Below are 14,086 nucleotides of genomic sequence, written 5' to 3'. Positions count from 1 at the left end.
GTTGTCACACATTCACATCATGAAGACTGAGCATGCGGATCCTCCGGAGTTAACGGTTAAGTAAATTAACGACAGGCTTCCTGCGCCAAGGGAGCTGACCTCCCACACTCAAACATATTCTCCACACCCCCCCCCCCCTCCCTTGAACCAATGTAAACCAGGGCTGCGTTTAATTTGTTGTCAAAAACGACATTTCACACTTCAGCTCCTTTTTAATTTAACACGGTAGAGAGACTTCCAGGTAGGGAGAGAGAGAGGAGAGATACCAAGAGACACTCCTAGCTATCTGTGCCGTGCAAATGCCCACCTCGCCAGAAGGCTTGGGTCTCACACTGTCAGTGAGAGACAGCGGACTGACTGGTGAGGAAAGAGAGGGGCATCACAGCACAGGTTCACCCATGTGGATCCCAAGTCTCACCAGTCATTCATCTTAACAAGGAGCTTGGAGCCTATTCCCCGGCACAGTATAAGAATAAAAAAGCTAATTAACATGCCACTTGTGTAAATGAAGCATTGTGATGCCAGAAAAAGTCTATTGTCTGATTCCATAGAAGGAATTTCCAAGGCATTCTGTAGCCATGAGTGACAGACGCAGTCTAGAGAGGAACAATTAGTGCAACAATTCCAACTGCTGTTAACTATGTTTGTGAACTCTCAAAAACAAGGCTCATCTAATTAGTTTTAACGAAAGACAGAAATGGTTTGATTCCATTTGACTGCTTGTGGAGAAAAGTTGTGTTTCTTTTTCTTTTAATGTTTTTTTTTTTGCGTGTGTGTGTCTGATAAATTCCTGGCACATTTAACAAAGTTCATCAGATGCATATTATGGAATTGCACATTGAATCGTATACGTATGATATGATGCTATTTTGAAAGAAACTCCTTTATATTGGGATACATTTAAGGGTGTGCTAAAGTACCATTCTGCTCTTCTGAGTCTGATGTCGCTATAACAAAAAGATCTTGTTGGTTCAATCTAGTTAGGCCTACATAAAGACAAAGTGCCATTTGTTCATAGTGAAAGTATTGGCTCACTGACAATCTGTTAGAAGTATGGGAACATTGTGTGAGAACATGTTCTGAGCAATACAGAACATTGAGATTACAGAAATAACGTTAAAATTAGTGTTTTATTCTTCAGGAAGAAGCACTAAAATAAAGAAATAACTGTATATAATGATTAACTGAACTCATTTGCATATAGATTTGTATCAGATCAAATTATGGGAAGTATTTGAATAGACCCAGGATTTCAATTCATGCTTAGTGGAGGGTAACACATCATAACGTGTCGAGTAAACTGTCCAGGGTGATTCAGTGCAGTTTTCCGAAGTTAGTTTGGACTCTGTCCAACTACGATTGTATTTTCAATCGTTTGTCCTCTGTGCCGTGCCAAGTCATGCGACGCAGAAGCAGTTCTGCCTCTTGGTCCATCGAGTCGCAAATTTTTGACATTCCAGAATTGGTGTTTTTCCCATCACATACATTGAAAGAGGATTGAATGGTCTTATATGTTATACTACTTTAGAATTGTAGGAAGGGGAATCACAAATGTTAATATAAAGCATCATGGGTGTGCCATATATATACAGTGGCGTTAGGCTTATGTGATTTCACTCACAAAAAATAACAATGAAAAAACTATATTTAAAACGGCTCTTATGAAAAAGTTTGTCATTTTAATGATGTTGCTAACACGCAGGTGCCTGTTCACTTGTCAATACCCAGTCCAGTCCCACCTCACGACTGCTCCGCTCGTGTTCTTCGGGAATGACAGTTCAGCGGCATCTCCGCCTTTCCATCGTTCACCCCCTCCCCCCCTAATCACACATTCGCACAGTAACTCCATCTGTGGATCACCAGTCATATCATCGTCAACAAAAAGCAATAAAGGACCTTACCGGAAAAAGGGAAGAAACAAGGCAAGCAATGCTATCTTCTGACAATCCCTCATTCCGTTTGAGAGCGCAGCAGGATGAATTTAATCTTTTCAAGATTCTTGGCATGTTTTTACTTCGTATTGCAAGGCATTCTCCATTTCTTCATCGACCCTTGTCACCTCCACCCCCAACCGTGCCATATCCTGGCGCAAATAGGACACACCGTGCGCCTCGGTGCCCTTCTGCCCACCCGCCAACCGGCCAGGGTACAGGCTGCCCTCAACCGCGCCCTCGCCGGTATTGCCCAAACAGGGGACAACTTTCTACCCTACAACTTGAGTTTGGAAGTGGTACCACGAGAACCGGCCAACGGGGACCCGGAGTCCCTATTCAGGTGTGTTTGTCAGGCTATCGTTGTTCAGGGGGTCTCCGCTGTCCTCACCTTCCCCCAGACCCAGGAAGAAATCGTACAAGTGGAATTTATGTCGTCTTTTTTGGAAATCCCTTTTATAAGCATCATAGAACACGGAGAGCCGCTGCAAACTCAGGTAGGCACGATAATGTTCATGAATTTGTCCCAGATGGAATATCTTTAGATCCTGTTTTGAAGGTGAATGGTGCGCCACCGCAGGAAAGTTTGGCAAACAAATGTCTGTGCGTTATGGTGTGTGATTGTGCGCAAATATGTTCAGCTGTTTGTTATTGACAATATAATCGAACAAGCGCAGTGTTTAGGTTCAGACATGTCAATATCAACTTTATTTCAAGTATTTTTCTCAGAAATGTCAGGCTTATTGTATTAATGCCCAGAGAACACATTTTCTCCAACTGCCACGTTGATTTCTATATGTCTAATATTTTATGTGTTAGATAGTTGCATCCACGTATATGGTATATTGTACCTATTGCCCATTTAGCTGCAGGCAGTGTCATTCAATGTGTGTACGTGCTTAACCAGAGCACGTATGAAGTATCGGGGACGCGCGCTGCGCGAGAGCGCACAGATTCGAGTTGTTTCCCTCCCATATTTTCTTCCAATTTTTACCAACTATCCAGGCGACCTTGAAGCCATTTATTTCGAATGACAATATCGCTAATGATGTTAACATTTTATTGCATGCCAATAATGGAATGCAATTTTTTCATCAGCAGCCTATAGTTAATGATTTGGTTTCATGTATAAATAAATGTTACTTCCAGGTGACATGCTATAGCCTACAGACAGCTGATATGTATCTTGATAAAAGGACACTACAATATGTATCTAATTTGCAGATTCATGTTATAAATAGGCTATGTTGTTTATTTAGCACATATACCTTTCTTATCTACCTTCCTATGCTGCCTGGGTGAATTCTTTTTGTAGCTAAAAGTCTGCTGACAATACACTAGAATGATTTAACCTGAATGTTATTTTCTATATATACTGTACACCAACATATACTGCTCTCTCTCTGTGTCTTTCTTCCTGTCTCTCCCTTCCTATCTCGTTGTTTTTAAACCTTAACATTTATAAATACATTGGATGTAATTACATCCAATGTATTGGATGTATATGATCTTCCCAATCTTACATCAACAAACTATGCTAACATGACTGGACTAACGATCACATTGTAAGGTTAGCCAGAGGAGGACCTTTACAATTCACCTTGACTGGTTTGTAACTTGCTGTCAGATTTTCTCTTTATTTTCATCATTTGTCTCTGAGGATAACGTGAGAGATTTCACAGTGCCACCTGATGATTTTGAGTAGGATTTTTCATATCAGGAGTCTTCAAAATCATAAGCAGTTGGAAGGTTCCTACTCAGCTCTACAAACCCAGAAAACCACGACATCTTTCATAAATGAGGAAATGAACGCAAGTGGTAGCACAAAGAAAAAAAAGAGAAACGGAGAGAGAAGGGGGAGTGGAGTGTGGAGGTCGCTGAACGACAAAGGATTAAAAGAAAAGGGCTCGTTCGTTGGATGCTTCTAAAATGTCTTCCTGCTTCAGTCTTCATACTTTACCACTAGCATTAAAGGCATATCCCAGCCCATAGCAACCACAGCTCACTTTAAACTGCATATCCCCACTATACTGCACAATCCCATTGCTCACAAGTGATAGCTTCTATCCTCCTTGTCACAACTGTCGGAAGAGCAGCCCAGTTCCATCAGTGGACAATGACAGGGTTTGTGCAGGTGGACTCCCCTCCTGAACACACCCTCCTCCCTCCCAGTCAGCCTCTACTCGGCTTGACTGTCACTCCAAGCTGCCTCGAATACACCTATTGGTTGCAGAGGCCTCGAGGAATCACTCCAGTCACAGCACCAGCTGTACTGCCCTAACATATAAGGGTCAGACAGCTGCCATAGAACGGTACATGAGAAATCTCTAGTGCATGGCCCTTGTAGCTGGAACCCCCAAGTCTCTGCTACAGGGTTTCCTCCTTGAGTCCTGGTGACACATCTTAATTCTCCACACCAGCTGGCTTTCAAGTTGTCTTTTTGAGTTGGAAGTAAGTAAGTAAGACTTTATTTATATAGCACTTTTCATACAAGAATTGCAGCTCAAAGTGCTTTACATAAAATCAACAAAAACAATAATACAAGTGTTGATCTAAAACGTTTAACAAACCAAACTAGCCGCACTCTATCTGCGGTCTCTCGAATCCATCTTAGATCCGAGCTGCCACTTGCAGTTTCTAATACACAAACATGACAAGGGGGTAGACAGGACGAGACTAGAAAGTTACAGCATAACATAAGGAGAGAGGAGGAGAGAAAAAGGCAACACCCAGACAATGCTCCTAGAGGAGTACAGTGTGGGAACAGAAGTACAGTGTGGGAACAGAAGGTTTCTGATATTCTGAGAGTGGATGGGTCTATATGTATGACCTTTCTGGGGTGAGTGGGGATGTTGTTTTGGAGGGGAGGTGTGGTTTGGTGTTAAGTAGCAGATTTGGACGCAGATACTGTGGTTAACAAGATTCAGTGATGGGAGGTTGTGTGTTGTATTCTCCTTCTAAAATGGGTACATTGGGTGTATCGTTGTCATATCGGTATCACCCTGTGTGTTGTCAATCAGCTGTCGTGCTGCTACCTGGACTTGCACAGTCGGAGTCTTCGTGTACTGTATTGTTAGACTTGGCAAGTTTGACCCGTCTCAAACAGCTTACATCACACGGTACTTAACAAATTAAAAAGTGAAAAGATTGCACACCATAAATTGTCTGCTGGGCAGGGAAAAGTGCACATATTTGTCTTGTCTAAAGCCTGCCCATTAAAATCACTTTGCTGGGTAGCTTAACTGACTGTGAAATCATCCTTAAGTCGGTACATGCACACACACACATTGCCTTCCTCGACTGTACAATTATTTTCAAAGCCAACACACAGTATTTCTAATCAAGACAGCACACTAAAGATTCATTCAGATTTCAGTCATTCATGACAACATCAATTATACCAACACTGACTGTTATCATGGCATGGTATGCAAACACATTCCTAATCAACCTAACTTAAGAAACCAGCCAACTGACTGCAGATCCCAATACAGTTCAGGCACTGTAACAAACTGCCGGTGAAATTCTCTGTTAACATGTGATGTTAATGATTATCTGTCAAGGAAGGGTTAATGTCAAGGAGTCTTAGGTCTTATTTATGTCCCACATGGACCAATATGGCAGATAAAGAAGATAAAAGTCTGTAACAATGTAATCGATTTAATGCGCCCCAAATGATGTCATTTTTATGTAGGTCATTTGCTGTGCTCAACACTCCACACAGTTTGGCACACAGCGTCATAAGAGAAGTGACTTTATCTTGTGAAAACTGGTGGTTTCACGTGGGACAAGAGTTGCTCGGCATACTTTGGTGCTGACGAGAGATAGGGGATCTTGCAGATTCCTTTACAGCTCCCCTTCCCTCTCTCTCTCTCCCCCCCTCTCTCTACCGCTTTCTCTCTCTCTTGCTTTCTTTCTCTCTCTCCCTCTCTCTTTCTCGCTTGGTCCATGTCTGCCAATCAGTCTAAAAGCTCTTATTGGTTCCCTCATGTTGTGCAACAAAAATTTAATGAAAGTGAACACAATGCTGTAGAAAGGGGATGGGGCTGTCTTGAAGTGGCTTTGAGATGCATATTACTGCCTGAGAGTCTGGGCCACTTAGATCAGACACTGATAGAAGCACCATGCGACTGATGCACTGAGCTGAAAAATGTCCCTGCTGTTTTGGTGAAACGTTAGCTCTAACAAGCATGGCGATGGTTCCTATGAACAGTTGGCTGTCATACTTCTTGAGAGCCACTCTTGCAATACAATCACGTCTGGGTCTATATGAAAAGAGACACATCGCGGCTTCACATCTAAGCATGTTTTGAAGATTTGACAGTTGGATAGCGACCAGACTTCTCTAATTCGTCGGGAGATATGAAGTTGTTTGCATGTTTTGGTGTGAGTGGTATTACTCGCAGCTGGCAGACTCGATTATCTATACTCTTGACTCTATATAAAGAGCTAATGCTAATTATTTGCTTGGTGTAGAACATTTTATTCTGACGGGCAATTAGTTGAACTCACTTTCTTATATTAGCTCAAATGATCAGTCGTTTAGCAGATTATTAAATTGATAGACCCGCACCCCCAGACTTGAATTGTCTTTTATGATGTTGTGGCATAACGACTGAAAGAGGAAGGGTACCTTTTGTAAACTTCATCTCATCACAAATGCATCATTAACTTAATGTCCATTTGAGGATTATGACCAAATCTGGTCTCACTGCGTCCAATAGTCCGTTTTCCTGAACATCAAATGTGTTTTGCCCAAGTGTTCAATTGTGTGCCTCTTAATCTCATTGCGTAACATTATTCTAAAATTCAGCATGTTTCGTTTCGTTAAATAAAACGTCCAGACCAGAGAAATGTTTACCGATGAGCCAGACAAACACGTACTGGAGATAAATGGATTTAGCCTCGGGGTTGAAATAGATCTCTCACTTTCTTGTTTCATCTGAGTGTCAAATGCCCAAGTTTCTCAAAGGTTAACTTTCTCTCTCTGGTTTGAAAACGAACATTTAATTAGGATTATCTAAAAGTGAAATTCTAGAAGGCTTTGTTAAATAGTGGGGGAAAAGCCATCGTACAAAAAAAAGAAAAAAGAAATGTGTTTCTTTCGGACCCAATCCAGGCTTTGCTGTCTGCAGCAGAAGCTCGGCTTGCAGGGGTCGGTGTCAAGGCGGGCCGGTGCATTAGCGCAAAAAAAGGTCTGAGTCAGTTGAACTCCTGAACACCAAAGATAGAGACCCCAGCTTTCATGCCACCAGTCCAGTTTACTGCTTTAGGGGACAAAGGGCAGAGCGCACCACGATTAAAAACTCCCCTTCAAGACTTTGGCACAGTCAGAACTAGAGGCGATGAGTCATCAAAGATCATGTGGTGCGGTAATGTCTAGTAAAAGTGATTAAAGAGGAAGGGATGAGGTTGGACACTTTTAGACCTTGTAGACCGTCACAGGTGCAGGTGCATCGCTGCTCCACACATTAACTTTAAGCTGTTTTTGCCTAAAAGGTGGATGGAGACAGCAGAGAAACGGTAGTAATTTAGTTCACAACGTTGAGTGTAGAAAATGCTTACGTTGCTACTTCTCCTCTCCCAATCGATGAAGCATCTCAGTAATAATGATCTAGAAGTCTCTCCCCCCCCCCCCTCCACTTGCTTTTCTACTGTATCAATCTCCACTTTGTCTTCATCACCCAAATGCACATCAGTCACAATGGTCAGAATGGTCACAACCTCTTGCTTCATTCTCGGGTGACAGCAGCAGCCTTGTCCTAATCGTTGAAAATTGAGGGAGCTGTGTCGAGAGAGCTGTGGAAAACCTGGGGAGATAGCTGGTAATTACTCACAGGTGTGAGAGAGCGATAGGCAGTGTAAGGGTCTGGACTGTGGGTGAGGGTTGTCAACCCTGGGGAGACGGCTTGGTAAGGACAGGTGGCTGGGGGCTGGAGAGAGGCTGGGGGCTGGAGAGAGGCTGGTGAAGGCTAGAGAAGTCAGCCTTACTTCTAGGCAGAGGAAACCCCAGTGCCCCAGGAACTCCATGGAACTCTTTCCATCCCATAATATTTCTGCATAAAGCCGTATTGTTTCTGTGGAAAGCATTTCTCTTTTTCTGTATTTTTGAGCAGAGCACTGAGCCTTCTGTTCGTAGTGAGAATCCAAGCGTGAAATCATAGCATTAGCGCCCAGCTTCCCTGTTGTTACACGTAATCTGTTATGAAAGCAGTCAACAATAATAATTCTAAAAACATACACACAATAATTTAAAATTACTTTTGACACACAAGATAATAGGACAATATCAAACTTTACATTTAGGTTAGATGATCTACCATGTAATTAAATGATTACAGTCAAAACATTGCAGATGCATAGGAATTGTAAACCTGAACTCTAACACTTAGATACTGTGAGAAGAACATCAGAGAGTTAAATTATAGTCATTTGGAGACCTTCAAGTCCCATCGTTGTGGGTGGCAGTACCCTGAATAAAGCACATTCACCTCGGTCTGAGAGACGAGGCCTAAAGTGCAGACTACCACCGAGCTGTCTAGTTGACAGAAAGATATGTTTATTTAAAGTAATCTTGTAATGATGCTGCTCTAAACAAGAGGCTTGTTCATCAGTCCCTGCCTAAACCCCCCCACTCCCAGCCCCACCCCCCTCGACAGGCCTGCCAGCATCCCAGCAAACTGGACCAGACCCATCTTGGCATCCGATCGGCCCTCCTCTCTTAAACAATGACGGTGACGCATGAGTCCAGGGAGCCACAGAGCTGGACTCTGGTTTTGATCCCGTCCCCCTTTTAAAAACAACGAGCTTCGGTTGGGTAAACAACTGCTGGGCTTGAATTGGTTGTTTATCCTGTGCGTGTTGAACAGAGAAGGATTCTCAGCAGAATAAATCATGCATGGATTGCAGTAGATGTCAGTGCTGTAGGTGCGGGGAGATGTCAGACTGCGATGGCTGAAATAGATACCGTATATCTGAGGATCTATCTTTTGCTGCATGCACGCCGCTAGAACGAGGACCATTAAGTCATAAGTGAAATGTCATCCCTTATAACACAATTTACTTAGGCTGAAACGCCAAATTCTTTTGAAATAACATGTGACAAGTGAGCTGAAATGAAATTTTGGGAGTTCTTGGGGGTGTTTACATCAAGATTTTTATATCAGATCTTTAGGTATTGTAGTGTAGCACATGGAGATGGTATAAGCTCCAGTTATCTATTTGACTATTTTGGTGTTTTTATACATACCTACATACATACAAATATCAAGTTTAATAAACACAGCTGGTAGGCTTTAGTGCTTGTTTTGGGGTGTAGAGCCAAAGTACAGTAGGTTTATTTTATGGATCTTTACTGTACGTTTCCTCCACCTGTTACCATAGACTATGTAGTGGGCCATAGTTCATATTGTGATTCCAGAGTGGTTGATTTGGTAAGCCGTTGACACTGTACCATGTCCAATGATGTACTTGGACAGGCCACAATGCTCAATGACCCTCTAGTCGGCAAACACAACCAGTGAATTCCCGCTTTCCCGCTGTCAAACCGACCATGTTGTTTTGTGATTCACGGCACACCGTTATTGACCGTCCATTACTCTATGAATGCCTCCACCCTCTATGGACGCTTTGCATATGCTCACTGGTTTTTAAGTCAGATGGAACCCAGAGGGGCCCAGACTCAGGGCGCTGAGGGCTGGAGGCACTCTACTGGCATCTCACTTCAGAGTTAATCCAGAGTCTTTCCTTTGGACTGCCAAGCAGCGTCCTGGCAGCATGCGTCGCTTCTCCTGTCTGCCAAAGTCCTCCCTTGCATCCTTGCCACAGAATCCCAATTGTTATTATCCTACAGATAGTTGTGTTAAGATCCTCTTGTTCAGGTCGCGACCACCATTTTCTAGACATGAGCTCTTTTGCCCCCTATGGCTGCAAAACAATCTAAGTTTGGGGAGCTTTGTTGCTCGAAAAAGCGTCACCTGTTTTCCATCCTTTGGCTCTTCCTTCTGTGCTAGAGGTCTTCATAAATGTGAAATGTGTCTGTTGGTCATTAAAGGGCTACTTTGAGTTGGTCTCCACAAACAAAAGGTCTCCATCCTTTGGCTGGTGTTATTGACTAAACACATCAGTCCGCATCTTACATGACAAGAAAAAAAGACATCCTTTTCTGTGTCTTAGTTCGTAATTTGTACTTTGTTGTCATACGAACGATAAGAATTATTGATTGGCATACGTGACGAAGCGATGAAGAGACATGAAAGCAACTTAATTTAGGTCCGTGATTCCAACCTTTGTTTTTCTGTGGTTTTCTCATCTTTGCACATACAGGAGCATCCATGTGCTGAAGGGAAACAGTGTGTAGAGTGGGAGTATCACATCTCTTGGGAGCTGAATTAATTTGAAGATTAATCATAAGATTTTACATTTCTAACAGTGTATTTTTTAAATCCATGCGATTAAAATCAATCTTACACCCCCGTGCCCTTCAGAAGCGGCAAGTGTTGTGTAACAGGAGAGAACATTTTGACTGTGTCGTAGGTGGCCGGCAAACACGGGAAGGATTGTTTGCGGTTGTCCTGAGCTTTGGTGGCTCTAGAGAAGGTCAGGTGTCTGATCTCCACACCTTGACATTTCACGGCTCAACTTCGACTTGACCTTGTCCTCTCTCCCCGGCACAAACCAAACCAGGAAGTGAGTCATGACTCTTGGCCTGGATGTTACGTCTTCCTCACAGATGAGGTCTTTGAGACTCAATGTGAGTGACTGGGCTTTGTAGCTGCTGTCACCTTCTGAGGCCCTCCAGGCTTCCTCAGGGTCCTTTCCACCCACGCACAGTTGATGTATTCCCTCCCCAAAACGAATGTGGGATTTTTAGGAAGATACATTTAATTCTTTTTTTTGTGTGTTTTTTTTGGAGTCATGTAATTTGAGGTCTCTTTGCGGATTCACCACCATCGATGAAACAGCTTAGTTTGCTCCGAACAAAAGACAGCAGGCCGACAGTTGGAGAAAGTCTGTCCTGATGTTTCATCTCCCCAAGGCTGTTCTGCATCTTCACCAGATAGAAACTTCAACAGTCTAGAGCCTTCCATCAACAGGGAGTGCATTTCCTTCCTCTTTCACCAGATATGGGGGACCAAGAAAGGGTGAAAGACTATTTATTCTTTCAAGATGGATAATATGGCCCCAGTACTTAATATGTAGGGAAATATGTTGCTGTAAGGGTAACATATTTTGTCCAAGCAGAAATCAATTTGGCTGCCTGAAACTATGGTATTTCTAGTGCAAGATGATTAACTGACACTACATTGTTGACATTAAGCCACACAATAGGACCTTGGCAAAACAGAACTTTGGCATTTTGGACTTTTGTCCTTGTCTTGTCCTTTTTCTATATTCCGCTGTTAGTGGAAGGCAGGTAAAGTTGGAATGAGAGTTGTGAAGAGAGGTGTTGGTTGGCCATCTCTCACAGGCATGACGCACGGCGGAAGGTAATTCGTCCTTTTCTTTAGAGCGTCCATTACTTTCAAACAACCCAGTGACTGTGCATACCCATCTGCGTATTTCTGCATCAAAGGAGGATGAAAAGGTCTATTGGATCCAGCTCTGACTTATGAACTAATAGGTTTGTTTACTATGTGCGTAGAGCAGGTGGTAGGTGTCAACCTGGCGAGTTTCCTACTTCATCTTAGGTGTGTTGCTGAGAGGATAGGCACTGCAGGTGGGTCAATTTGTTATACAACACTGGGCAACGCGTTACTTGTCCCATTGAGTATCTCAACAATAAGTCGTGGCAGGCTTTCTTGCAGCTTGACAAAGATGAAGTGGCTGAACACACATAAAAGAATTTCAAGAGCCAGTTCTTCCAGGTTCATGAATCTTTAGTCTGTTGTTCTGGGGAGACAGTTTATTTGAGATAAGTTCCTGGGTGCTACATCTTTTTGAAAGCTTCCATGGAACACTTTCGTAACAGACACAACAAAGAAGTCACTACGAAGTCATCCGTGATGTATCCTGCAGATATTTTATTACATTTTAACTGCAAACATAGTCGTTCTACTTTTGAAGCTCTGAGTATTAAAAAAGAGCATGCACATTTGCCACTAAACCTAAACAGTTGAGGAATCTGCAGCTCTCTGCCTTGGTGTAATTATAACAAGACAACAAGCTCCTCTGTTCCTCTGAGACTGACCCAAAAAGTGGAACTAGTGTTGGCTATAACGTCCCTCGAGTGAAACCTCTAATTAGGAGGTCTCATCTTTGCTCTCTGTTTATGCCCTTCCTTTATCCAGGGCTGTTGGGGTTTCTTAGTTTGTTCAAATGTGAAAACAACACATAACTTCAAGCCCCCTGTTCATGGAAAATGTACTTTAGACTATTCAGAAGTCTTACGGGCAACCTGATAAGAACATGATCTAATTGGAAATTTCAACCCTGTCTGGTTTTAAGGGCCGTACACTGCTGACTCATTGCATTACAATGTCTCATCCTTCCACCAAATGACAGATTTACATGGCCTAGACTGTGTTGACTTTAAGAAACACATGACCTATGTATAATCAATAAGCATGTACAACATCACCAATTTACAAGGAATAAGTCAATTTACTTGCACTGAAACCTTGTGGATTTGAGTAAGTATCTATTCGTGTCATGTATGGAGCATTGACCGTTGAGATTCTTTTCTCCGGTCAGCGATCATGGAATAAAAGCACAGCTTCCTATTTGTAGCCTTGACAACCTGGCTGAGCCCTTCCTCTCCGGTTCCTTATCCGACGGATTCCAGACTACCTGGCAGTTCGGATTTACTTCATACACCCCCTAACCCCCCCCATTCCCCCCTCAACACACACACACACACACACAAGTGATCCTCACAAAGAGTTTAGCTCTAGTACTGGACTTCCATGTTCCACGGACACCCAAGCATGACAAAAAAAACATTTCTGACTTGCCTAGTGACTGATGGCAAACATCTTTCTCAGGGTTCCTCTCGGTTCACTCAATCAAACACAAGCACATTCTGTCGCTAGAAACCAGACTGAACATGACGTGCATCTCTCAGGATTGTGGGATGTCATTGATTCAGGATTGGGGGATGTAATCAATTTAGGATTATGGGATGTCATTGATTTAGGATTGTAGGATGCAATTGATTTAGGATTGTAGGATGTAATTAATTTAGGATTGTGGGATGTAATTGATTCGATGAGGAAGTGAAGTAACAGTGCCAGGCTCCTGTTGACTGTTGAGGTGATGATGACTAACATGCCATCTGAGCCACTGAGGCAGTTTGCCACCCAGACACCGGTCCAAAAAGACACTTTACTGTTACGCTGTAGCTTCATCGCAAAACTATTTTGTCCAAACAAGATTCCGAATTCAGAGTCAGCACTGACAAACGACGCCAACCTTGACAAACGCCGCCTTGGTCGTGCTGGTTGTACACAGCGGTGGCTGATGGGTCTCTGACAGTCCCCTACCTTCCCCACCCCTCCCTCCACCTCTCCACCCTCCCCCACCCCCGCACCCCTCCCCAGACAGATGGGGCAGCGGTGTGCTCGCCGTCCAGCTCGCTCACATCAGACGGGGGAGCCGGGCGGCTGCGGCGGTGGGAACGCGGGGGTGACGGCGTGAGTGACGAGAGAGTGAGCGGCAGATGAAACCTGTCAGGGGGAGTCTTGGTGAGACTGATGGACCCTCTCTCTCTCTCTCTCTCTCTCTCTCTCTCTCTCTCTCTCTCTCGCTCTCTCTCGCTCTCTCTCGCTCTCTCTCGCTCTCTCGCTCTCTCGCTCTCTCGCTCTCTCGCTCTCTCGCTCTCTCGCTCTCTCGCTCTCTCGCTCTCTCTCTCTCTCTCGCTCTGTCTCGCTCTCGCTCTCGCTCTCTCATCTCACATGGAGGGGCCCCTGCTGTGGCAGGCAGTCAGTCAGTTAGCACACGCACACATATACATGCAGTCACACATACACAGACTGGTACACATACGCTGGCAGACACACAGCCTGGCACACACACACACACACACACGAGTTCTGAGTTCAGGGGAATCCGTCTTAAGTCTTAAGATTGAAGGGTAGATTCATTTGCATTGTGTGTGACCCTGGGAACTGGGCGTCAGGTTAAGCGTTGGCGGCGCTGTGGATCTTCACCTCTGTGTC

At 43.7% G+C, this 14,086-nt stretch overlaps 1 protein-coding gene across 1 annotated transcript in view; it reads left to right on the top strand.

Annotated features, from left to right (window-relative positions):
* Positions 1-1,975: 1,975 nt before the first annotated feature.
* grin3bb (glutamate receptor, ionotropic, N-methyl-D-aspartate 3Bb) overlaps positions 1,976-14,086 on the top strand; it is a 47,349-nt gene continuing 35,238 nt past the window's right edge. The window contains 1 exon segment of the mRNA XM_067229632.1: positions 1,976-2,428. Within this exon segment, the coding sequence (XP_067085733.1) occupies positions 1,976-2,428 (453 nt within the window).

The sequence above is a fragment of the Osmerus mordax genome, chromosome 26 (assembly GCF_038355195.1).
Source record: "Osmerus mordax isolate fOsmMor3 chromosome 26, fOsmMor3.pri, whole genome shotgun sequence".
Taxonomy (NCBI): Eukaryota; Metazoa; Chordata; class Actinopteri; order Osmeriformes; family Osmeridae; genus Osmerus; species Osmerus mordax.
This window is presented reverse-complemented; position numbering and strand designations above follow the sequence as displayed.